Here is a 26,437-nt window from a genome sequence, read left to right on the forward strand (position 1 = left end):
AGGTTCTCTAAGATTTCTATCCCTTTGGATGGATTTTTTTTAAAAATATTATATATGTCCCTTTTCCCCTCCTCATCTCAATAAAGCAAATATTCAACTCAGGGTCATCAAGAAAGCCAGTCGTACTGTGCTATAACACATGGAAACCTTCAGATAGAAAAGAAAACGTAAACATCTACAATGTGCCAAACGCAGCCCAGGTATAGTGTGTCTGATATTTTAATATCCTACCGAATACCTATAACTAGCTGTGAGGCAGCTGTATCATCTCCACTTCACAGATGAGAAAGAGAAGCTCAGAGACGTTAGGCTCAATGCCCGCCATCACACAGCTTGCAAGAGGAGGGCTGTGGGACTCACACCCAGGCCTGTCTGACTCCCAGGGTCCATGCTGGTGATGCGACAACCTGCAGCTGCCACTGTTACATGTCGTTCTTCCTTCTCCTAAGGATAATTTCCCAAATGACCGTACTTTCTGATTCCTGACATCTAGCTTTTAAACCGTTTTCTATGTGGCAATTGTCTCTTCTGGCTTCAGGGTTTCTTCTGGAGAGCTGAGTTCCACCCCTCACTCAGATCCTCCTGTTTATGGCTTTGGGCACGCCTCCTACCCCTGCTGGCTTCCCTTTTCTCATATGCAAAAGGAGCTTATTTAGCAAATGATCTATGTGATCTTCCGGGCGAATACTCTGAGTCTACGATGAAGTTTGATGGAGAGAAGAAAGAAAGTGGGGCGGGAGGCCATCAGTGGTTTAGGGCTTATATTGGGCTCCATAATGGACAAGGTGCTGTTTCACAGGAACTCCAAGAAATCCTATAAAGACTATGTCCCTTCAGTTTCCTGGAGGTGGATATGGACCTGGTTAAACAGAGAGATGGATACACTGGTGACTACAAAGGGAAATATCCAAACTGACCCATGTTTCATTTCCCACAGAGTCCCTCCCAACAACTCTCTTGGAGTTTAGGAAGAAGGGACTGAAAACACTCAGTCCCCAACCCATGGCCCATCCTGCATCCATCACTGCCTGAGATGTAGCTAGGGCCCCTCGAACTGTCCCTTGGCCCTATGGGGCTTGTTAACACCTGCTCCCACAGGTGACCAGGCCTCCCAAGGAGATGGCCAGGCGATGGCACAAAGACTTGGACTCATGTACCACTGAGCAGGCAAGAGAGGGCCGCAAGGAGACCACTCCGTTTCAGGGCCTGGATGGACCCTTTAGGAGCATCAGCGCTCTCTCCTTGGATGAGCAGGGACTCCAAGGATGGGCGGTTCATTCCAAACTAGAGGAGGAGTGACGTGCAAGCAGTTTCACAGTAGACTGGTAGGCAGGCAAGTAAGTGTGTTAGCAGCCTGTCTGACATTATCCACTGGTGGCCACTTACCTTGCTTGGCCTTCATAGAGCGGGCACTTAATAAATGTATCACTTTCAATTGAAATTGCCTAAATCTTAAAACCAGTTGACTCATCATTTCTAATATAAACTATTAAGAGTAAAAGCTTTTCTTTTGTATCATCTTAAAGTGCTTTGTATTGAAGGGGCCTGCATGCAGTGATGTTTAATTAGTGTCCCTTCCTCCTGAGGACCACTTCCCTTTCCCACCCCCACCTCTGTGAGTAGCCTCCATATCTGGCCTTAGTGTGGGTGGGAGAAGGCAGTCTTTATTCTCAAGTGGGAACTGTTGACACCCGATTCTATTGAGAATCAGCAACCAGATGATGTTCACCAGCCACCCTCCCAAAGAGTCAGTCAGGAAAAAAAGGGACAAAACAAACAAAATGTAGTATGGGAATGGGCAAAAGCTTCAACTATACCCGGATTCTTCTCTGAGGCTTTATTTTTCCAACCCTGATTTAGAAACAAGCACAGTTGTTAGACACCCCCTTTACCCCCCCCTTTCTCTGCAGGCCACTACTATTCCCCCTACCCCCCACCGAGGCTAGCAGCTGGTCTTTCCTAATTGGTAATATATCTTAATAACAACAGGGCCTGAAGCAGCTGTTGCCATGAATAAGGGCTGGCGGAGTAGCTCCCTGTTGTTAATTTACTTGTTGGTCCTATTGGTGTTTAAGAAAGGATTGAGTTAATAATGATACTAATGAAACAGAAAGTTACACAGTAAAAGGAGGAGAGAAGAAGAAAAAGAAGAAGAGGGGAGGAGGGGAAGAAAAACGAAGAATTATTATTGTTGCTTTTCCTGGCATGAGTATTACAGTCACCCAGCCCTGTCACAACCCTGTGTCTTACTCAAAATTCCAAGAGGATTTGAACTTTTTCAGGCTCGGTTTCCTTCATTTCTCCATATGATGAGATTTCCAAGCAAATCGCTGACAGAATGTGCTCCTGGCTGCCTGCATATGGAAGTAGGCAGGCCCTCCATAGAGAGGCTGTTCCATCACATCAAGGGAAGGAGCACCCGGCCCAAGTTCAGACAAAGGCATTTCAAACTCCCAACTTTCTATAGTCGGAAAAATGGCTATGATCCTGCTCATTTCTATATATACCTTTCCCTTGGCAATGACAAAAAAAAAAAAAAAAAAAAAAAAAACGTGAAGAAGGAGCTGCTTCTCAGCTTATGGAGTGGGTCATTCTCTTTCCAAATATAGAAAAGGAATGAACTGTGGGGGTTAGCGGGACCTATAAAAGCCCAGGCCAGCAACAGCCCCTTTGTAGCTGCTCTCTCCTGGGCAGAGGTGAGTCACAGCCCCTCTTTACCTCTGTGCCATGGTCCTGCCTGCCTTTGGTGAGAATTAGTGATGGAGCTAGAACCCCCTTGCCCCAAATGCCCACCCACCCTCTGCCTCCAGCACCCCACCGAAGCAGGGATCCTTCAGGCCCCCTTACTCCTCCCCAATCTCCTCATGGGCAGGATCTGCCTGGACACCCCATAGACCGCGGTCTGTCCCTTTGCCTCTGCGCCGTGCAGAGGACCATGGGATCCGGTGCCTTCTCCTGCCCTCACCTTCTCCACCTGGGTTGTACGCCTGTCAGGTGTCCTGTCTTCTCAAGACCACACTGGCTGTGTATCATTAGCCCGTCTCCAAGATTTCTCCCTGTTCACAGAAGACAAGAGAACTGACCCTGGCCTGGAACCACAAGCTTTTCAAACAGAGATTCTGTCTTTCTAGCCCAATTCTAAATGGGAGGCATTGCAGACTGATGAAGGCGCCATAGTGGGCTGGTAGGAGCCAGGTTTGGGGGCAGTTGGGGGCTTTTACTACCTTCGTGGCTGACCTGTGGGTCATGTCCCATCTGCTCCTACAGCGTGCCTCCAGCGTAAGGCTCTTTTTAAGTTATTAGTCCTTTATCCTTGTTTAGTTAATTCATCAAGAGCTGATTGGAAGCGGAACCAGACATTTCCAGGTGTTCTGAGTTTTCTTTTTGTGTTTATGGCAGGTCTGATTCCTCAGCTGTTGCGAACTTTTGCTGTCCTCCTGCGGGTGTGACTCTCAGGTGAGAATTCTGGCCCTGTCCCTTGGCCGTTGGGGGTCTTCAGGTGATCTGAGATTCCCAGTCCCTCCCACCTCCCAACGGCCTGAAGGGAGCAGAGAGTCTAAGAGAGCTCAGATAAGGACAGGTTAGGCTGGAGAAGAGCGTAGACTTTCCACACGGAAGCTGAAGTCAAAGGCGGCTTCTACTCTCAGCAAGTGAAGGAAGCACCAGCTCGTTTCTTGGTGTGAGGAGGTAGCCACCTTGATTGGAAATGGTGCAATAATTCCTTAGCTATTTTCCATTGAGTATACTCTCTGTGAAGAAGGACCTTTACTTTTTATGGTGTTTAATTTTAAAGCTTCCATCAACAACACCTGGGTTTTTACAGCAAGTGAGGTCCCGAGGGAGTTGCACTCACCTTTAGGTCCTTCACCCATCCGACCGAGCCTCAGATAATCGAGGAGCTTGAGGTACATACACATGCTCTGGGCCCTTTGCACGGAACAGCCACTCAATAAATATGGTCCCATTTGGCTTTCTGAGCACTTAAGTCCTGTGGGTGGAGTTCCTAGGACCGAGGACAGCCTTGCTCCCGGGGCAGCAGGACAGCAGAGCAGATGCAGAGAAAGGACTGGAGCCTGGCTCAGGCGGTGGCTGGGCTCACCTGCTGGGCTTGCCTTCCAGCTGACAGCATGAGTAGTGACACGGAAATGGAAGTGTTCGGCATAGCTGCTCCTTTCCTCCGGAAGTCGGAAAAGGAGAGGATCGAGGCGCAGAACCAGCCCTTTGATGCCAAAACCTACTGCTTTGTGGTCGACTCAAAAGAAGAATACGCAAAGGGGAAAATTAAGAGTACCCAGGATGGGAAGGTCACGGTGGAAACCGAAGATAATCGGGTAAGCCTCGGCCTCACCGACTGGCCCTCTGCTCCTCGCGGCGGCCCAGTCTATGCTTCTGCCCCTCCCCAGCCACTTCCCGATGTGGCTCTGGCACTGGACTGCCTCTCACGGGGTCTCTGTTCAGCTTTCCCTGGTGTCCTTGGAGAAAGCACCGTGAATTCCGGCCTCGGGTTGCAGGGTAGGAGGGGAATCTGATTGTGTCTGGGCAGAGCAATTAGTGTGCTGGTGCCTCTGTCATGTCATGTTGCTCCAGGTAGAGGGGACTGGCTCTGTGCAGCCCGAGGGTGTGGAGTTGGAAGTTGAACAGTAGGAAGACCTCTTCTAGAACACTCTCCTTTGGTAGGCTAGGTTTTCCCCGAATGCTTCTAGAGGTCGCCAGCCCACTGAGGAAGTAAGGAGAGTGAGTAAGGGACCCTCGTTCACGATAAATTCAAGGTGAAATGGCAGCCATCTCATATTGTGAAGGCCCCGAGCAGTGTAGCCTGCAATGGGCCATTGTGGGAGTGCTAGGAGGAATTCTGGACTTTGCTACTTTCTGGAATCTACACCAGAAGAATCTGGAATGTCCCAAGAAACGTTAAACAAAAAAAAAAAAAAAAAGAAGAAGAGAGGAAAAGGAAATGGGAAAGAGAAAAGTGTCTAGCTTTCCTAGGTGTCTGCACCCAGGTTGGGTGTGAAGGAAAAAGGCCCTGAAAACTGCCCTTCAGTGCTATTAAGCATTGGCGCTGCCCGGCACGGCTCTCTGTATATTTCAAATAACAGAGCTAAGAATGGGCTTACAAACCAGCAGAGAAGACAGAAGCGAAACGCAATGGATGACAGCCTAAGACAATCTATACTACGTCCAAGGAGGGCTGGCTGCAAAGGTGGTTTAAGTGAATCTCTGCTTGAAGGCAGGGAAAGGCAGGTTTCCCACCCACCTTGTCCCAAGATGGGACCAGGGCAATGATTCATCTTCAAAGGAAGTCTCAGAGAGGAAGGAGTTGAGGGCAGGGCAGGGGAGAGGAAGCCAAGCTCACACCTTCTGTGCTTGAGGAATCCTGAGGGCATTGGGGCTTTTCCTCTCAAGGGAAGTACAAGCACACTTGTCAGTTCCTGGAGCCCTGCTCTGCCTCATGGCCCCCTTACCTGGTGTGTAACACTCTGACCCCAGAAAGGTGGGGAGGGGGGAGGTGGGGCTTGGTTCTCATTCATAAGCATGGGCGGGAAGGTGGTGAAGAGGCATGAGAGCTCTGAATGTGGGTAACTCTAGGTGCCAGCCCGCTAATCCAGTGCCACCTCCCACCTTCTCTTCTGTCCCTGCCTCAGGGATACCCATGGACGTGCCATTCTCTGAGTAGATAAGAACAAGCTTATCAGCTGGGGGAACAGGGTTGTGGTCCAGTTCTTGTTCCTGACCTGGAAAGTTCCTCTGGTTTCCGTCCTGTACCATCTCCCGCATCCACCCACAGAGATCCTCTTTCCTTTTTTCTGTCATCTTTCCCTCACCTCAGGCCCATTGGAGAGGGAAGACACAAAAGCCCTGCATGACAGAAACAAATCACATTGTATCACCACAATCGCAAGCTGCCCGCAACCTTGCTGTTAAATGGGCATTTTCTCTAGCGCGTGACCCTTCTAATCTTGGCTCACAAGCCTCTTGCTGGGGGACAGATGTCTGCAGCGGGCAAACCGCACAGAGAATAGTGGGTAAGCACTGAACGTCTTCCCTTTCAGACGGTGGTGGTCAAACCAGAGGATGTGTATGCGATGAACCCACCCAAGTTCGACCGGATCGAGGACATGGCCATGCTGACGCACCTGAATGAGCCCGCCGTGCTGTACAACCTCAAGGACCGCTACACCTCCTGGATGATCTACGTGGGTGCTGACACTGGCGGTGGTTTCTTGGAGCATTTGATGGGGCTGGGGCAGAGACGCTTGTGTGGGTGATCGGATTCTGAAAGATTGGTGCTTGACGAAGCTGTTGAGCAAAAGAGGGGAAATGGGGGGGAAAGAAGAAAGGGGGAAGAGAAAGATAGAAGATGGGAAAGCAAGGGGTAAATAGGGTGGGAAGAAGACAGGCTGAAAGGAGGGCAGGGAGGAGGAAGAGTGAGCACAGAGCGTAGGAAAGACAGCTCTGGGTCTCAGCCTTGTCCCTTACCAGCTGTGGGAGGGCCGGCTACACTTTTCTTTGAGCCTTCCTTGCCTCACCTATAAATAGAAATTACATCTTCCCTCCTTTACTAGTTTATTATGAAGAACAGTAAAAAAAAAAAATAATAAAGGCAAAAGGTTTTATATTGACGTGCACACACATACATATGTATTTTTTACCCTCCTCCAGACCTACTCGGGCCTCTTCTGTGTCACCGTCAACCCCTACAAGTGGCTGCCGGTGTACAACCCCGAGGTGGTGGATGGCTACCGAGGCAAAAAGCGCCAGGAGGCCCCGCCCCACATCTTCTCCATCTCTGACAACGCCTATCAGTTCATGCTGACTGGTAGGTTTCCAAGGAGGACGCCTGGAGTGGTGGGGCAGGCACTGGACAGGCCCCAGGAGAGCTGCCCTGTGGCCCCGGATCTGCCCCATCTGGCCTGTGACCTCCACACAAAGGAGAGGAGGGAAAAGGTGCTTAAAGAGGCAGAAAGAGGCCAGATCTCTCAGGGCTTTGAGGCCTTGATGAGGAATTTGCACTAATGTCCGTATTGGTTAAACCCTATGAAACTGACATTTTTGTAGGCCAAAACCAATATTGAAAAGTTCATATGGTTCAACCTAATATGATCAGGGCCACTGACTGGTAGCAAGCCACTGGCTGGTTTTAAACAGGGCTTAACCTCGCTGAGCCTCATTCTCAAGCTCCCACCTAGGACTAAACACTATTAGAGGGAAGAATTGTGCATTGAACTCTGACTGCTTGAGAAATGGGGTAGAACTGGGAAGCTCTTTTTATATTGTCATCAACGCTGTTTTATCTTTTTCCTCTGGCAGATCGTGAAAATCAGTCCATTCTGATCACGTAAGTATCCAAGGGTAGAGCAGTTTCATAGCTGTGGCTTCTTGTCCCCAGTTCAGGAGGCAAAGGTGCCACTTGCTTTATTCTGTTTGTTAGAAAGTATTTAGAAAAAAATCTATACTGAAAAAATAGATTTGGGGATGGGCGAGAAGGTATGTGGAAGGCCTCAGAAGCTGGCATTACCCATCCTTGCGTCAGCTCAGCGGTGGAAACTTCCCTCGGGTCATTGCCCGTCTGCGTGGTCTCTCACTTTTGTTTTGGTAGGTGTGTATCTGATGTGACTCAGAGTATGTCCAGGCCTCTGTGTGACATTCTGGGGAGCCTCTGTATACTAACAGAATGTGTTTCTTTCTCTCTCTCATGATCGCTTCAAATAGCGGAGAATCCGGGGCAGGGAAGACTGTGAACACCAAGAGGGTCATCCAGTACTTTGCAACAATTGCAGCTACTGGAGACCTTGCCAAGAAGAAGGACTCCAAAATGAAGGTATGGAGAGGAGGAAGGCTCGCTTTGCTCTCACTTCTAACCTTTGTCTTAACTTCTGAAGGAAGGGGCAAAAGGAAAGGAGAGCAGGCCAGGATTTGAAATCTTGAAGGACAGCCCGTTATCTTCGACAACCCAGTGTGTGGTTGATCGTACAGGATCAGATCCTGTCATTTTTCTGGAAAATAAGGCTCTAAGGCTTAACTAAGAAAGGTTAATTTGGGAGCAGCTCAGAGAGCTTCTTCTTTTATGGCAGAATCACATACACCAATTTGAGAGAACTGTAGCATGTACCATGGTTGCCAAAAAAATGTATACAAGTGGACACTATGGTCAATGTTGCTCAAGCAGTAGTTCTTCGTAATTAGAAGTGTCTGGACAATGATGGTAACCACTTTGAGCACCTCTTGTAATTGCAGAAGTCAAACGTGACTTGTATTAATCTTTTACTCATATATATTGAGTATCACAATTTTAATACAATTTTCCTTTCTCAAAATATGTATACATTATTTTGGTACCCTCTGTACTTGCCTTTCTAAATGAAAATATTACAACAGTTTGAAGTGAATACAGACACCCTAACTACCTGGAGAATCAAGGAATTGAACGAGGCATTAAAAGAGTTTTTTGTTTTTATTAGTATACAAAACAATGTCGTAGTTAGACATTTCACCCCTCAAAGTGATAACCCCCTCCCCCAATCTATTGCCCCTCTGACATCATATACAGCTGTTACAATTCCATTGACTATCTCACCTATGCTGTACTCCATATTCTGTGACCATATATGTATAATGATAGTTGACATACAATATTATTCAGCTTCAGCTTCAGGTGTACAGTGCAGGGGTCAAGCATATACACCATCCATGAAGTAGTCTCCCTAATAAGACATGTGCCCATCTGACACCCTACAAAATATTTACATTATCGATTATATTCCCCAAACTGTCTTTCATTTCCTGTGGCAATATTGTAGTTACCAATGTATGCTGTCTAATCCCTTCCTCTTCTCCCTCATCCCCACCCCCCTCATTAAAGGAATTTTAAGGCAAGGCACTTGACTATAGCTAAATAAAACAAAATGGCCAAAGTGTTTTGAGTGTGACATGTTGGCGATTTGGTTGATCTTCCACCTGGAAAGGGAGGGAGGGAGGGATTGGCTTGACCATAGACAGCCAGGCAGCAAGGGCAGGCAGGAGTGCAGAGCTTGGAGCGTTGCTTACTGTCATGCTGTGGCTTCTTTCTCCCTTGATCTCACACATTAGGGGACTCTGGAAGATCAGATCATCAGTGCCAACCCGTTGCTGGAGGCCTTCGGGAACGCCAAGACCGTGAGGAACGACAACTCCTCCCGCTTTGTGAGTCTGAGTTCAGGACCACTGGGATTTTCTCTGGCGCCTCCTGTCCTCACGGAGGTCACAGTGCAGTGGGAATAAAAAATGCAAGAACAAAAAAAATCAACAAGAAACTTTCCGATAATGATTCATTTATATAAAGTTCAATAAATCAGGCGTGTGATAGAGTAAATGTGGCCAGGGTCTCCTGTACACAAGGTTGGCAGGGAAGGCCTCTCACTGGACTGGCCTGTGAATCCCAAGCTCTGCAGGATGAAGAAGGACAAAGGGCAAAGCTTGTGTACGGTCTCTGAAGTGGGGGAGGGCCTGGTCTAGTCACCAGATCTAAAGTGGGTTCGAGTGGCTGCAGCAAGGTGGGCAAGGAGGCGTGCCCTGAAGTGAGGAAAGAGGCAGAAAGAGACTTGGTCACATAGGAGCATGTAGGAGCATGAGAAGGAGTTTAGATTTTATCCAGAAAGTAATGAATGATTCTATAAGCCGGGAAGTGATAGGTTTGATTTGCATCTTGAAAAAAATCATTCTCTTACTTTGTTGATTGGATGGAGTAGTGCAGTTTGGAAACATTATGGGAAAAGGGGGATGGAAAAAAAGGGAGGCACATCAAACTGGACAGAGAAGAAGGGAGAGAGAGGAGATTTCAAACTATAGGAAAATAAAGCTCCTATTCACATGACCCAGGAGACGAGTAGGAACACGTGGAGCCATGGTAGACGCTGGTCTCTCCCCAACAGGGCAAGTTCATCCGAATCCATTTCGGTACCACTGGGAAGTTGGCCTCTGCAGATATTGAAACTTGTAAGTAGATTTTTGGGACGAGATGATGTCTCAGGGTGGGGGGAAGCTGTTTGGAAAACAGTCCTGTATTTGTGTTCATAGATCTGCTGGAGAAATCAAGGGTGACCTTCCAGCTGAAGGCTGAGAGAAGTTACCACATCTTCTACCAGATACTTTCAAACAAGAAGCCTGAGCTCATAGGTGAGGAAGTAGTCAGTGGGGTTGGTCTTTTAGGCATTTCAGCTCTGATCTCACTGGACCACGGAGAGCTGTACCTACCTATATGTAGGGGACTTGATAGCCAACAGAGGGAGTGTGTTGTAGAAATGGGATGTGGCTGAATGCACAGTGACAACCAATTAAAAACAAAAACAAACAAACAAATCCAATTGACAGCAACAAGATTCGACTGCTACTGAATTCAGCACTGGTTTATAAAAAAAACAACCTTTGAACAACTATGCATTTAATTGTCCTTTTGCGCCCCCTTGTGTTCTGATACGGAAACCAAACGCTGTGAGGCCAATGCAAAATCAGATGAATAATCCATCCGGTGGATAGTCACCCTGTCCTTCCTTTGTTTTGCACTTAACGGAGGCCTCCTGTCCATGGTCTTCTTTGCCCTTTGGCTGTGTTTGCTCAGTCTTCTTGTCCGAAGCCTGGAAATAGACTGCAGCTTTTCAACAGGCTTTGGACAAACTATGGTGTTATACCCAACAACCTATGTTTCCCTCAACGTGGGCTCTTGTCCCGACCCACACTCATACAGTTTCCCTATTACCTTTTCTGAACCTACATCAACGTGCACCATTTGCTTGCAAAGCAAGAGAATTTAAATACTGTATTCTCTCTAGGGCTTCTTAACCTACACCACATAGGCGGACTACACAGTCTTTCCTGAACTTGATGTTCATTCACAGCCTGAGTATCTGTTTAACAGGGAGTTCTAACTCTAAATTCCACGTGGGCTCCAACAGTGAAAGTCTCAGCCCAGAACACAGGAGTTCAAATCCACTGGGTGGATGCTTTCTTTGCAGCTCTGTGACCTCTTCTATTCATCATTTCAGAGCTGCTGCTTATTACAACCAACCCCTACGACTACCCCTTCATCAGCCAGGGTGAAATCCTGGTGGCCAGCATTGATGATGCCGAAGAGCTCTTGGCTACAGATGTAAGTAGAACTGAAACGTGAGGGGTGCTCCTCCTCGGTCATTGGGGTCAACCGAGTGACGTGCTGTCCTCTCAATGCCAGAGTGCCATTGACATCTTGGGCTTCACCCCAGAAGAGAAATCTGGACTCTACAAGCTGACGGGTGCTGTGATGCACTATGGGAACATGAAGTTCAAGCAGAAGCAGCGAGAGGAGCAGGCAGAGCCAGACGGCACAGAAGGTAGAAAATCACCTCAACGGGGTATAAGCCAATGTTGAGTGGTTATTCCACTGAGGTTGTTTGTTGCCTCTTTCGAAAGTGATTAATCCTTCTTCCACCCGGAGACGTGAACCTCTCTGGGGCTCAGATGCCTGTAGGCACTGCTACCACCCGTGTTTGCTGAATCACTAGAATGGTCCTATTTCAGCTGCAAAGAGAAGTGACCGGGGCTTGCTGGAACCCAATCCTACCTTTTCACAAAATCTAGTGTATTCTCTGAGTGACTTAACTTCCATTGGCTGCATGTAAGCAGTTTAGAGATATGGAATGTAAAACACACTGAGATAAACTGAGCTAAGCCTTGCAACATCTGGGTGATTTTCAAAGTGGTTCTGCTTTGCCAAACATTAGGGCTTTCCCTTTGTGATCATCTCTCTTTTCTTACCAGTGGCTGACAAGACAGCCTATCTAATGGGCCTGAACTCTTCAGACCTCCTGAAAGCGTTGTGCTTCCCCAGAGTGAAAGTTGGGAATGAGTATGTCACCAAAGGTCAAACTGTGGATCAGGTAAGCATCTGCTTCAAGGCCGAGAAGCAACGCAGGTACACGATGGCCACTGCTTTCAGACCCATCAGCTGATCTTTCCCAACAGGTTCACCATGCTGTGAATGCCCTTTCCAAATCAGTTTATGAAAAGTTGTTCCTGTGGATGGTCACTCGTATCAACCAGCAACTGGATACGAAGCTACCAAGGCAACACTTCATTGGCGTTTTGGACATTGCGGGCTTTGAGATCTTTGAGGTTTGTGTTGCTTATATTCATGCTTTCATGTGGCTTTGTATGGGGGGGACTGGTTTTCATGACCCTATAGGGGGAATATGTCAAGGGGGCCAACATATCAAAGCATCACCCCTGTAGGAAAACTAGATGGAGGGTGGATCAGGTAGAAGAGATGTGGGAGGGTCTGTATTATTTTAAGAGAGAAGGAGACTTGTGTCAAGTGCAATTTTAAAGATATTGTCCAATGAATAAAAAAAATAAGTCAAATGCAATTACTGACTTAGGGAGAGCCAGGCATATAGAGAATTTGATAATAAGCCAATCATACAATATTTTGTGTAAATATCCTATTGGTTCTGGGTTAGAAGAATATCGTCATTCATCAAAGTGTGTATTTGGGGTCTACCTGGTATAAGACATGCAGGTGAACAAAAGATGAGCTTGTAGTCTATAGAGGAAGATGAGAAGTATTGTATATAAGTCAGTGCATAGGAGAGGCCCAGACAAAGGAAACTCAGGAGAGTGGGTAACACCTTCTTGTTGGAAGTTCAGAGAAGACTCCAAGGAGGAGGTATCATCTGAGCTGGGCCTTGAAGAATATGAGCATATCTGAAAACATACATGAGCTGGCTAGAGCCTGAGCAATGAGGAGGAAGGTTGGTGCGCCTTTGATTTTGACCTAAGTCTAACTGTTCGTGCGACCATTATATTTTGGTGTTAGTATAACAGCCTGGAGCAGCTGTGCATCAACTTCACCAACGAGAAACTGCAACAGTTCTTCAACCACCACATGTTCGTGCTGGAGCAGGAGGAGTACAAGAAGGAAGGCATCGAGTGGACGTTCATCGACTTCGGGATGGACCTGGCTGCCTGCATCGAGCTCATCGAGAAGGTATCCTATTCTATCCATTCAGTCTCCTCTCCACATACACTCTGTCGCTCATCACTGCAGCTCACATTTTCCCCATCTGCATTTTGCCTTGCCTAATCTAGCCAATGGGCATCTTCTCCATCCTGGAAGAGGAGTGCATGTTCCCCAAGGCCACAGACACCTCCTTCAAGAACAAGCTGTACGACCAGCACCTGGGCAAGTCCAGCAACTTCCAGAAGCCCAAGGTGGTCAAAGGCAAGGCTGAGGCCCACTTCTCGCTGGTGCATTACGCGGGCACCGTGGACTATAGTGTCACGGGCTGGCTGGAGAAGAACAAGGACCCCCTGAACGAGACGGTCGTCGGACTGTACCAGAAGTCCTCCAACAGGCTCCTGGCACACCTCTACGCCACTTTTGCCACCACAGATGGTAACAGACTCCATGGAATACCTTGTAGTCACGCTTTCTCCCTCCATTCAGTCAACAGGACCGAAACATCCGTATCGATCTGCTAACAGCATGCACTGTCTATCTTTTATTTCTTTCAGCTGACAGCGGAAAGAAGAAAGTTGCCAAGAAGAAGGGCTCTTCCTTCCAAACTGTCTCTGCCCTTTTCAGGGTAAGAAAAATACAAGTTTGTTTGCTTGTAGTTGGCTTAAGCCATCTCCCAATGAGCAATGGAGGGATTCTAAACTTGGTTTATTCAAGAAGAATAATGTGGTCTTACTCTGGTTACTGTCACTTAGTGAAGTTGAGGGATGGCGTGATGATACATAAAGAAGGTCTAACAAATGGAGGACTGGGCTGTCATTATCATTTTGTACTGCCACTAGCTGAGTTGGCTGGCCTGGGAGGTGTGTCCTCAGCTCAAGCTCTCTGACTTGCCTGAAGGACATAGACAATAGCATCTCACTCTCCCCGTGGGGCGTGGTACATTCTTGAGTTGATTTCAGAGGACATTTTGTGCTCGGTTAGTGTCTGGCTCACTGTGCAGCAAAAGACTACTATATAAGCTATTTGCCTACTCCTCTAGCTGTAGGACTACGGAAAGAATTAACTAATTCCACCATTCTTTAGAATTCATAGGTTTAAAACATATGTCTTATTTTTCATTACAACATACCTCTGTGTTTATAAAAAGCTTACAGTAGGCTGTCAAACCTAATCTTTTTCTTTTAGGAAAACCTGAACAAGCTGATGTCAAATTTAAGAACGACTCACCCTCACTTTGTGCGCTGTATAATTCCCAATGAAACCAAAACCCCAGGTAAGACACCTGTTGGCTCTCTAGATGGTGGTCAGGTTTTAAGAAATTCTGTGTGAAGCTGATGTTTCTTGCTTCTTTTCCCAGGGGCCATGGAACATAGCCTTGTCCTCCATCAGCTCCGCTGTAATGGTGTCCTAGAAGGGATCCGTATCTGCAGGAAAGGGTTCCCAAACCGGATTCTCTATGGGGATTTTAAACAAAGGTGTGTCGTAAAAATGCTCTATGTGATTCTTGATGAGATGTGCAAATACTAGAATTTGAGACAGAGAAATGCTGATGAAAAGACTCATTTCAACAGAATAATTATGGACTTCCATGTAAAATGACTTGGGCAAGGTATACATACTTCTTTCTTCCACGTTTTCTCAGAAGCTTATCTGAGGCACACACGGCAGAAAAACGCCTGGCTTAAGATTTAAGAGACCTAGATTCTAGGCCATGATCTAGCAGTGTGATTAGGGGCAAGTGTCTTTCACTCTCTGGACCTGGGCTTTCTTGCTTATAGGAAAAGAAACCTGAATTGGATGGTCTCCCAGGTTTGTGTTTTTGCTAATAGTCTCTGACTGTTTCTGTGTCTACAATGGCAGATACCGAGTGTTGAACGCCAGTGCAATCCCTGAGGGACAATTCATTGACAGCAAGAAAGCTTGTGAAAAGCTGTTGACATCCATTGATATTGACCACACTCAGTACAAATTTGGACATACCAAGGTAATGCGTCAATTCTGACAGATGCTGGCCTTTTGACCCTTTCAGACTTCTCCAGAAAATGGACTCATATCCTCCTTATTCCCTCTAAGGTGTTTTTCAAGGCTGGCTTGTTGGGAACCTTGGAAGAAATGCGCGATGACCGCCTGGCCAAACTGATCACCCGAACACAAGCTGTGTGCAGAGGGTTTCTCATGCGCGTGGAATTCCAGAAGATGGTGCAGAGAAGGTTGAGCAGGGTCTTTGTCCAAACATGAGTAGTTTGGGAGAAGTGGGGAGTCTCTCAGAAATAACTGATATTTTGTTTTTAGGGAGTCCATCTTCTGCATCCAGTATAACATACGTGCTTTCATGAATGTCAAGCACTGGCCCTGGATGAAACTCTTCTTCAAGATCAAGCCCCTGCTGAAGAGCGCAGAGACCGAGAAGGAGATGGCCACCATGAAGGAAGAGTTTCAGAAAACCAAAGATGAACTTGCCAAGTCAGAGGCAAAAAGAAAGGAACTGGAGGAAAAATTGGTGACTCTAGTGCAAGAGAAGAATGACCTGCAACTCCAAGTACAAGCTGTATGTGTTTAGAAATCTTCTCCCCCCACCCCCCCCGCCACTTTCCTTCTAGATTTGATGATTTAGGAAAATAGAGTTTTGGTGGGATTTCTGCTTTTCAGTTGGGGTGTTTCTTAAAGAACTTCATATGTAACAAATACTGGAAGGTCATAAAGTTTATCTCATTAAAGGAAAACATGAAATCACGATTCTTCTTTTAAAGGAAAGTGAAAACTTATTGGATGCAGAGGAAAGATGTGACCAGCTGATCAAAGCCAAATTCCAGCTCGAGGCTAAAATCAAGGAGGTGACTGAGAGAGCTGAGGATGAGGAAGAGGTCAATGCTGAGCTGACGGCCAAGAAGAGGAAACTGGAGGACGAATGTTCAGAGCTCAAGAAAGACATAGATGACCTTGAGCTGACATTAGCCAAGGTTGAAAAGGAAAAGCATGCCACAGAGAACAAGGTACTGTCTTTCTGTGTCTTTCCAGCTTGATGTAGTCATTGTCAACCATACTGTATCTCATCTCATAATTGCTTACGGCTTCTTCTTAGGTTAAAAACCTTACTGAGGAACTCGCTGGGTTGGATGAAACAATTGCAAAGTTAACCAAGGAGAAGAAGGCCCTCCAAGAGGCCCACCAGCAGACCCTGGATGATCTGCAAGCTGAAGAAGACAAAGTCAATTCTTTGAGTAAAATCAAGGGCAAACTGGAACAGCAAGTCGATGATGTAAGTAAATACTGCTAATTGGCAGTCCTAGGACTTCAGGGTTTGAAGAGCCCCCAAAAAAACCTCTGGTGCAAAGCATTTGTTCTCAAGAGGAAATGGTGCTTTTTGCAGCTGGAAAGTTCCCTAGAACAAGAGAAGAAGCTCCGTGTAGACCTGGAAAGGAACAAAAGGAAGCTTGAGGGAGACTTGAAGCTTGCCCATGAGTCTATATTAGATCTGGAGAATGATAAGCAACAGCTGGATGAAAGGCTCAAGAAGTACGCACTAAAACCACTGATTTCAATTTGCATATTACTGAGTACTTTGTCTTCAGACATTCTACATTTCCCTTCACAGGAAGGATTTTGAATATTGTCAACTGCAAAGCAAAGTGGAAGATGAGCAGACTCTGGGTCTCCAGTTTCAGAAGAAAATCAAAGAGCTACAGGTAGGAGGAGTTTGGGATTTTTCTTTTACGTGTGGGTCCCTCACAGTGGGCTGGGTGCTCTGTGCTATAAACCATTTAGAGCAAGTGAACAGCAGCATGGGTCTGCCTGCCTCAGTGGTTTCCTTTCTGCTAGGTTGACACAGCAGTGATGGATACTTTTTCCATAATTTTAAATAAAATACATAATTGAAGTATTTTGAGCCAACATTTAGTCAAACGGACAATATCCTGGGTTGATCATTGCAGGGGAATGACCATGATGGGCCAGGGAAAATTCATATGAAAGAAAATGAGCAACATTCATATTTCTCTTGGAGGAGTTCCAGAATTGGTTTGTCTAATGGGCATGGAAACTAGCCTCTTCTTGACATTCAGAGACAGTCACTCCGGGGTTGATTGGCTGCCCTCTACAGGCTCGAATTGAGGAGCTGGAAGAAGAGATTGAGGCGGAGAGAGCCACTCGAGCAAAGGCAGAGAAACAGCGCAGCGACTATGCCAGAGAACTGGAGGAGCTGAGCGAGAGGCTGGAGGAAGCTGGAGGAGTCACCTCCACTCAGATAGAACTGAACAAGAAGAGGGAGGCTGAGTTCCTGAAACTGCGCAGGGACCTGGAAGAGACCACCCTGCAGCACGAAGCCACGGTGGCCGCCCTGAGGAAGAAGCACGGGGACAGCGTAGCTGAGCTCGGGGAGCAGATAGACAACCTGCAGAGGGTCAAGCAGAAGCTGGAGAAGGAGAAGAGTGAGTTCAAGTTGGAGATCGACGATCTCTCCAGCAATGTGGAGAGTGTATCAAAATCGAAGGTACTTGGGTTAGATGGGGCCCAACGCTTTCTATTGAAGAGACCTCCTTAGTCATTCAGATCTCAACGCTGACTTAATTTTCTCCTCCTTGTCAATCCTTTAGGCAAATCTGGAAAAAATATGCCGAACTCTGGAGGATCAGTTAAGTGAGGCCAGGGGCAAGAATGAGGAAATTCAGAGGAGCATGAGTGAGCTGACGACGCAGAAGTCTCGTCTCCAGACTGAGGCTGGTGAGTGATGGGAAATGGGAAGGGGCAACACCTCATGGACACCTCAAAGGGGCAACTGGTCAAAACCAAAGGGCAGTATTTGTTTGGGGGAAAAGCAATTGGAATAACCTACAATGCAGCCAGTCAAATTATCCTGAAGGAGCAAAACATGGAGAGTTCAGTAAAAACAAAAGAGAGAGAAGTAGACCAGAAAAAGAAGGGACTCAAAATATCACTTGGTTCACACACTTTCAAAATTAATATAACCTGGCATCAAAAAGAGTCAGATTGTCTGCAATCAAGACAAAGAACACGGCTAAGTTGTATAGGTTCTTGGTGTGTAATAAAACTACTGGGGAACATTATTTGGGGCTTTCACCTAGAAAATGTGGCTCCACCTAGTACTGGTTCTGCAGCCTGTCATCACAGGTGACTCCATCCTTTGATAGCAGACACAACCAAGACAATGAAGAAAAGCAGTTAGCTGCCACTTCTAAAATACTTTTGGGATTATAAAGAGTCCGTAAGTGTCTCCACCACTCCTTTTTTCTCTTACTTTCATATAAGCATATGAACCTGAACTTAACATATTCACCCAAGAGTTTACCTTCAAATTATTAGAGATATTGAGTCCTGGAGAAAACAGTATTTCCCTTAATGACAAATTGACCAACAGCTGAAAATACCAGCCCCCTGAAAGGTCTGATGGGAGTTTTTAGCTGTTTCTGATAATGTTTAAATTGACAGTTGTTCTCAATGGGCTTTACTGACAAAAGTCACTCTAGTCATACTTCTAGTCATACTTCTAATAGTTTACAATACTTATCAGGTTGTGCTTTCACTTCCCTTTTTATGGACTCATCCCTTTACCCCGAAGAAAGGACCATACCTTATAATTTACTGTCTCCCAAGATCTTAGCACAGTGTTTTACACGCAGTAGAAACTTGGTGAATGAATGAATGGGTGAATTAATAAAATGAAACCATTTCCTTTTGGACACAGGTGAGCTGAGTCGTCAGCTGGAAGAAAAGGAAAGCATAGTATCCCAACTTTCCAGGAGCAAGCAAGCATTTACCCAGCAAATAGAAGAGCTCAAGAGGCAGTTAGAGGAAGAGAGCAAGGTACATCCCCTGAAGAAGTGCTTCCTTGCTCTAATTTTCAAGTACCACCTGCAGGAAAAACAGGGCAACTTTGTTCAGTAGGTGATGATAGAAAGCACATACACGGATAGTATCATGCACATGGCATTATCATATTAATCCCTTGGGGGCTCTCGTCTTTCTTGACTTTTGTAGGCTAAGAACGCCCTGGCCCACGCCCTGCAATCTGCCCGCCATGACTGTGACCTGCTGCGGGAACAGTACGAGGAGGAGCAGGAAGCCAAGGCCGAGATGCAGAGGGCGCTGTCCAAGGCCAACAGCGAGGTTGCCCAGTGGAGGACCAAATACGAGACAGACGCCATCCAGCGCACAGAAGAGCTAGAGGAGGCCAAGTACGTAACTCTATTTATCTTCAGAAGAACTTGAACCCTTAAATGATTATATGATAGAGGGCATTGACTTTAGAACTGCTTGGGGATGAATTTTTTTTGTTACTAGATGTTTTCTCATCTCATCTATCTTTTAATGCAGTGCTGTGCCACTGGAGGGACCTGGCCTAGCACATTTCCTTAAGACAAACAACTTCGATCTTGATTAGAGACATGGAAGGTTGTTGAGCACTGATTTTTAGCAGCTAGGAAATTCTCCTGAGCTTATGAAAGCAAATGGGTGCTTGAATCACAAAGGATTGAAACTTAAATAGCATCTGCTTCTCTTTTATATTCTCCAAGGAAAAGACTTGCTCAGCGCCTTCAAGATTCTGAGGAACAGGTTGAGGCAGTGAATGCGAAATGTGCTTCCTTGGAGAAGACAAAGCAGAGGCTGCAAGGAGAGGTTGAGGATCTGATGGTTGATGTGGAAAGAGCCAACTCACTGTCCGCTGCTCTGGACAAGAAGCAGAGGAACTTTGACAAGGTGTGGGGTCAACTCCGTGCTAGCTAAACACCGCCATGTGTGGAGTGCCTTGTAGTCGTGGAAGGGAGAGGCTGGGTCCCAGTCCTGACCTTGCCCCACTAGCAGTGTGACCTTGGCCAAGTCCCTGAACTTCACTGAGCTGTAGTTTCCCAAAATGAAATGAGGATGGGATGGGGGTAGATGATCAAACACGGTCAGTGGAGATAAACCCATTTCCACAATGTTATTTAGCCTCAAACATTTTTCTTCCCTCATACTGCTGGTCTATCTGGGCAACTGGCATGTGGGAATCTAACTTGGGTCCCACTGAGAAGGTTTTTGGAAGCCTCTGTCCGTATGGCAGATAGGTTGATTTGAACCAAAGTTTCAATAAAATATTTAAAAATGCAGGGCCATTTTCATATTAAGAAAAGGGCAATTATGCCCAGCTAGTTCCTTCTCAAAGGATCCATTTGCTTTTTGGAGACAATAATTGTTACTGATCAATTATTGATCTTGAGTAAATTTGTAGAATGAACACTTGGTTTGTCCAATAATCAAGAACAAGGAGTTAGGCAAGAGAAACTGCCGAGCACAGATCCAAGTCTAAGAGGATTTACCTGAATAGTTATATTTAATTAGAAGCTTGGAGGAGAAGAGCTAATAAATGGAGATGTCTTCCTTCCCGGTGTTCTAGGTGCTAGCTGAATGGAAAACAAAGTGTGAGGAGAGCCAGGCAGAGCTAGAGGCATCTCTGAAGGAATCCCGTTCCTTGAGCACTGAAATCTTCAAACTGAAAAATGCCTATGAAGAAGCCTTAGATCAACTTGAAACTGTGAAACGAGAAAATAAGAACTTAGAGCGTAAGCAGTTCAAAACCACCTGAAATCTCCTTCACACTATTGCTAGAGTGTATGTTGGGGGGGGCGTGACTTCAGGCTCAGTCCTTACACGTACGTCCATTAATGTGTGCACAGAAAGTGTTCATCATCTAAAGGGTTATTTTTGAGTCTCTCTCTAGGCAATATTTTATCTCTAGGAAACAGCATCCTTAGAATTATAATAAACTAATTAAAAAGGATCCAGTTGATGCTTACCATGCCTGGAAACCTGTGCAGAGGTGTTCAAATGTAATCAAAAATTGTTTCTTTGCAGAGGAGATAGCAGATCTCACAGAACAAATTGCTGAAAGTGGTAAAACCATCCATGAACTGGAGAAATCAAGAAAGCAGATCGAGCTGGAAAAGGCTGATATCCAGCTGGCTCTTGAGGAAGCAGAGGTGAGCAGAATGCTAGTGCGGAGGCAGAGGCAGGAACAGACACATCATGGCGGAGCTCCCCCCAGGAGGCTAGCTGGCCCCACTCTGTGTCTTAATTTTTGCCCCTGTAAAATCACAGCCCTAAAACCTGCTCCTTTCCTATGAAACAGCATAACTATGAGGCTGAACGAGATAATACTATGACTTGTCTTGAACTTATTGGAGAAAAGCATTACACTAAAATAGGTCTAAAAACAAGATTTTACAAAATCTTAGATGGATTTAAACTATCCATAAAGTGCCTTACACGCCTAAGAAATAGGTCATTTAAATGTTATTATTGTTTGATAGTATACTTAAAAACAAATAGCAGATTTTATTTCTGCACTGAAGATAAATGAGGGATTTTTTTTTTTAAAGATCGTTTTGAATTGTAGAGTTAGAGTCACGGATATTCCATTGAAACCCTAAAGAGCACCATAGCAGGCTCTATACCATCACTGACACTATTTCTATTTTTTTGTCCTTTAAAGGCTGCCCTTGAGCATGAAGAGGCCAAGATCCTCCGAATCCAGCTGGAATTGACACAAGTGAAGTCAGAAATCGACAGAAAGATGGCCGAGAAAGATGAAGAGATCGAGCAGCTGAAGAGGAACTACCAGAGAACGGTGGAAACGATGCAGAGCGCCCTGGACGCGGAGGTGCGGAGCAGGAATGAAGCCATCAGGATCAAGAAGAAGATGGAGGGCGATCTGAATGAAATTGAGATCCAGCTGAGCCATGCCAACCGCCAGGCCGCAGAGACCCTCAGACACCTCAGGAGTGTCCAGGGACAGCTGAAGGTCTGAGAGCTCCCGGGTGGGCAACCTCTCCTGTCCACAAAGACTCAACTAGGCTTATGATCCTAATGCCTCAACTTCAACTAGACTTTTCCTTTTTCCACTGGCTAGGACACCCAGCTCCACCTGGATGACGCCCTCCGGGGCCAGGAGGACCTAAAGGAGCAGCTGGCCATGGTGGAGCGCAGAGCCAACCTGCTGCAAGCCGAGGTGGAGGAGCTGCGGGCCTCTCTGGAGCAGACGGAGAGGAGCCGGAAACTGGCTGAACAGGAGCTCCTGGATTCCAACGAGAGAGTGCAGCTGCTGCACACCCAGGTGAGGGCAGGGGGCAGCAGAGGAGAGAGATTTCCTCCTCAGATCTGCCTGGGTAACATCTGTTCCTCTGGCCCTAGAACACTAGCCTCATCCACACTAAGAAGAAGCTGGAGACAGACCTCATGCAGCTCCAGAGCGAGGTGGAAGATGCCAGCAGGGATTCAAGGAATGCTGAAGAGAAAGCAAAGAAGGCCATCACAGATGTAAGGCTTTTCCTTTTTGCTCCCATTAGGCTGCCCAGGCTGTGTTTCATTAAAGACCCCTGCCCTCTCCCAACCCTGCAACAGCTCCCGTTAGACAGGATAGGGCCTCCCTGGGGACACACATGGTGTACATTCTGCTCCGAAACCACTGCCCACCTCCCTCAAACTCAGCATGTCCTCTCTTGCACATTTAAAAGGTGGATATAAGAAATAAGGGAGCATAGAAAAAAAAGACCGGAAGGGATTGTATTTTGTCTCTTATGCTCATGAGGAGGTATACTTTCTTTCCTTCAACATATGACTTATTCCAAATATAAAAATGAGACTTCAGATGTCAACATGCCACCAAATTTCACCTCACAAGAAGCCAGTGTGGTTTTCACCACCACCTAATTTTTGTGGGTCTCAGAGGCCTTCTTCCTGCAGCCACAGTGCCATCTGCTGCCTGAAGGAGGACATTATGTTGCAACTATTTTGGTCTCTTGCGGGTTCACACATACCCTAATTCTGTAGAGGCCTTCTCTTCATCTCACTGTCTCCAAACCTGTGATGCTAGGTATCAAATCAGTCTTTTCTAAGTCTCTGGGTCCTTTGGAAAAATATATTGGTGATCACGGTGATAAGGAAAGAAAGAATTTCCTTGAGGTGGGCGAAGGTCCCAAGGAGGCCAGGTTAAGAAAAGGAAGAAATCATTTCCCATCCAGTTCTTGAAGGTTTCATTTCTTAGGTTCTTTTATATACCTGGTGTAGCCCTTCTCATATTCCCTTGTGGAAGAATGGGTTCAATCATCTTACCTACTGTTCTTTTCCTTTAGCACGGCTCTGGTCCTCTGAGTACCCAAGTTTTGCTAGCTCCAAGGCACTTGATCTTCGTCTGCATCTTAGTGGGTATGATTTGCTTTTCAGGCGGCCATGATGGCTGAGGAGCTGAAGAAGGAGCAGGACACCAGCGCCCACCTGGAGCGGATGAAGAAGAACCTGGAGCAGACGGTGAAGGACCTGCAGCACCGTCTGGATGAGGCTGAGCAGCTGGCCCTGAAGGGCGGGAAGAAGCAGATCCAGAAACTGGAGACACGGGTACTTGCAGGAAGAATCCCAGCATAAGCATAGTTTTCTGAATTCCCCCATTGGTGCTACAGCCCCAGACTAATTTCCCCACCATGTCTCCCAGATCCGAGAGCTGGAGTTTGAGCTGGAAGGAGAGCAAAAGAAGAACACTGAGTCTGTAAAGGGCCTGAGGAAGTATGAGCGGCGTGTCAAGGAGTTAACTTACCAGGTAAGTGACAAGAAAACCGGAGAGGCATTTTTTTTTTTTCTCCCGTAAAGTGGAACCACCACCCTGGGTTCTCTCTCCAGAATAAAAAAAGACACACTTCAGCCCCAGAACAACGGCCGGACCTCATTCAACTCTGCCCCCTCTTCTAGTTACATTCCCATGCTCTCACTTTTAGAGTGAAGAGGACAGGAAGAATGTGCTGAGATTACAGGATCTGGTGGATAAACTTCAAGTAAAAGTCAAGTCCTACAAGAGGCAGGCTGAGGAGGCTGTAAGTAGATATGTTTGTGATTTTAGATCAGCAGCCTGGTTGGTTTCTCACACTGAGCTTCGAGAGAGGTGCAGGTTGATCTTACCTGCCCGGGCTCTTTTGTTTTAGGATGAACAAGCCAACGCTCATCTCACCAAATTCCGAAAAGCTCAGCATGAGCTCGAGGAGGCTGAAGAACGCGCTGATATTGCAGAATCTCAAGTCAATAAGCTTCGTGCTAAGACCCGAGACTTCACCTCTAGCAGGGTAGGTGGTTCCTATTGGCACCAAATGGAGAGCAGCAGACGTGCGCTAGATGACCTGGGAAGAACCCACTATGACGAAGACATTTTTGAGCTGGAAGGAACCTTAGAGAACCCCCAACTTTAGAACTGGTCAACCTTGGACTCAGGAAGGGAAAGGATTTGCTTAAGGTCACTTAGCTGAGAAGAGCCCTCCTAGAACCCAGGTCTATGTTGCAATAAGACTTAAACACCGTCCTGAAAAGGAATGAATGTTTTCCCACCGAGATCTTTCAAGTGCCCTCTGCCGGCATTGTCTTCAGTCACTATTATTATACAAGTAAGCAGATACCTGTAGGTAGGAAGTCCCAGTGTATGGGGCTAGTTCTCTCCGAGGGATAGTTTCTCTCGTTATGGGCCGAGTTCCTCCATGTATGCAATCGTGTATTCTCCGGAGGTCCAAAAACTATCCTGTGTCCTACTGAAATACATAAGCAAGCACCTCTCTGACCCTCACCAGGAGAGGGAGCAGGAGGAAATGTGTCTCTGCCATGTGACATAACTAAAAACCCTATGTTCTTTGCAGATGGTGGTCCATGAGAGTGAAGAGTGAGTGACCTTCTTCTGCAACAGGACAGAGAATATGCAAAATGTATATTTTCATGGTTCCTGACCATTTTACTTAATTCCCATATGACTGCTTTTCACATGCAATAAACTTTGCTTTGTTTTCAGTTTGGGGCTGGTTCATTGTATTTGTCTTCCTCTTCCCTGTGGGGAAATGATTCATTGGTGATTTTTAATGCCTAATGTTGAAATCTCGGTAAGCAGATGGCTTGATAAATTCACTTGGGGTGTGTTCTGTGGGGATAGGGAGAAGTTGCTTTTGGTTAAAACTTGAGATTAGATCAGAAAGAAAAAATACTAGGTTAACCACAGCTTTGGCAAAGGGAGGGGGAGGAGGGGAAGTTTGTCATCTCTCAATATGATGAGGGAAACACAAAGGTTTGGGTGGAAAAACCCATTTCAAGATGAATAGGTTTATAAGGTAAGGGACAGTTCCCCCCCCAGCCCCCCCCCCCCCAGACACACATTCTATCAGGGAACCTCTGGAAAGTTCATTGGGCAGTGCTCTAGGCAAGCACTGTGCTAACTCTTAGGAATACACAGATGAATAAAATAGCATCTGGTCCCTCCAGGAGCTCAGTGTAAATCTACCACTGAGTCTTTGGCTCAGTCTACACTATTGCAAAGCCACACAACAAAAACATCTCACTCCTTACTCAGGGTAAACCTGTCTTTACCTTAAAAGAGAAACTACAGCAGAAAGTCAGAATTAACTATCTGGCTGATTTGCTACTGGAAATAGCATCTTTTAACCTGGAATTATTTGTTTGTTATCATAATTAAACTTATCAGAAATAGTTGTCAAGTTCCCTTCTTTATCTGATTCTAGATGATTAGGAGAGGACCACTTTGACTCTGTGGGAATTAAAGACCCAGGGGAGTTCTCTTCAGCACCCAACATTGAATTTAGGACCTCCTGGGTTTGTCATTTATAGAAAAGGGGACACTTATGATGTCAGATTTGGCCTATGAGTGGTTTCAGATAATTCTGTCTCAAGGACCACGTTTCTTTGATTTGCTTTCAATACTTCATGGCAAAACTGCGACTGAAGTGTGGCATGTGTTCTGGGGGTGGCTGTCTGTCACTGAGAGGAAATCACAGCAATGAGAACAAATCTGATCCAGGCCCGGGCCTGATGCTGGGTACAAGGGGCTGCAGTACTTCAGAGCCTCTCAGAACTTAACAAGAAGGGCTATAGATTGTCTTCTGTGGAAAGTGGGTGATAGAGAAAGCAAGTGGAGCTTCTTGTTACAGATGTATTCACATTGGTAAAGAAGGAATGAAAGAACTGGAATATCACCATTTTTATGTGAATCATGAAACTCAGGTGAATTATGACTATTAGTGTCACTAAAATATAGACAACCAGACAGTATATGCCTCCTGATAGAAGTACACACCGCCTTCTAAGTAGAATTCTTGCCCGACAATCTCACTCGGGCGCCGGCAAACCTCTAAATGTGACCACCAACTTATAGGAAATGCAGGGGACCCAAGATACAACCAATAAACTCCAGGATGTGGGGAATGCAACCAACCAAACCATCTAGTTTTTTCAATAAATAAATTGCAAGGCAAAGATATAAAAGGAATGAAAGGGAGAATTATAGATTAAAAGAGACTTAACAGACCTGTCCACCAATTGCGCTATATGGACCTCGTTAGGACACACACACACACACACACACACACACACACACACACACAGAGTTGGTGAAATTTGAAACTAGACTGCATATTTCATTATGATCTGGATTATCCTTCA

General features: G+C 46.1%; 1 protein-coding gene across 1 annotated transcript; it reads left to right on the top strand.

Annotated features, from left to right (window-relative positions):
* Positions 1-4,127: 4,127 nt before the first annotated feature.
* On the top strand, positions 4,128-24,657 carry LOC308488905 (myosin-3; the record flags this gene model as incomplete). The annotated part of the gene is made up of 39 exons (XM_081029250.1): positions 4,128-4,331; positions 6,051-6,194; positions 6,661-6,817; positions 7,309-7,336; positions 7,711-7,819; positions 9,088-9,180; positions 9,909-9,972; positions 10,054-10,152; positions 11,019-11,122; positions 11,204-11,342; positions 11,770-11,888; positions 11,974-12,123; positions 12,824-12,994; positions 13,096-13,402; positions 13,522-13,592; positions 14,153-14,240; positions 14,325-14,442; positions 14,828-14,951; positions 15,041-15,177; positions 15,260-15,515; positions 15,718-15,960; positions 16,050-16,226; positions 16,338-16,483; positions 16,563-16,653; positions 17,067-17,456; positions 17,560-17,686; positions 18,669-18,787; positions 18,962-19,158; positions 19,498-19,681; positions 20,358-20,523; positions 20,816-20,940; positions 21,453-21,761; positions 21,870-22,073; positions 22,151-22,276; positions 23,183-23,353; positions 23,448-23,552; positions 23,728-23,823; positions 23,932-24,069; positions 24,631-24,657. The coding sequence occupies 39 exons, from the start codon at positions 4,128-4,130 to the stop codon at positions 24,655-24,657; spliced, it is 5,823 nt and encodes a 1,940-aa protein (XP_080885376.1).
* Positions 24,658-26,437: the final 1,780 nt, after the last annotated feature.

The sequence above is a fragment of the Rhinolophus hipposideros genome, assembly GCF_964194185.1.
Source record: "Rhinolophus hipposideros genome assembly, chromosome: 20".
Lineage (NCBI taxonomy): Eukaryota > Metazoa > Chordata > Mammalia > Chiroptera > Rhinolophidae > Rhinolophus > Rhinolophus hipposideros.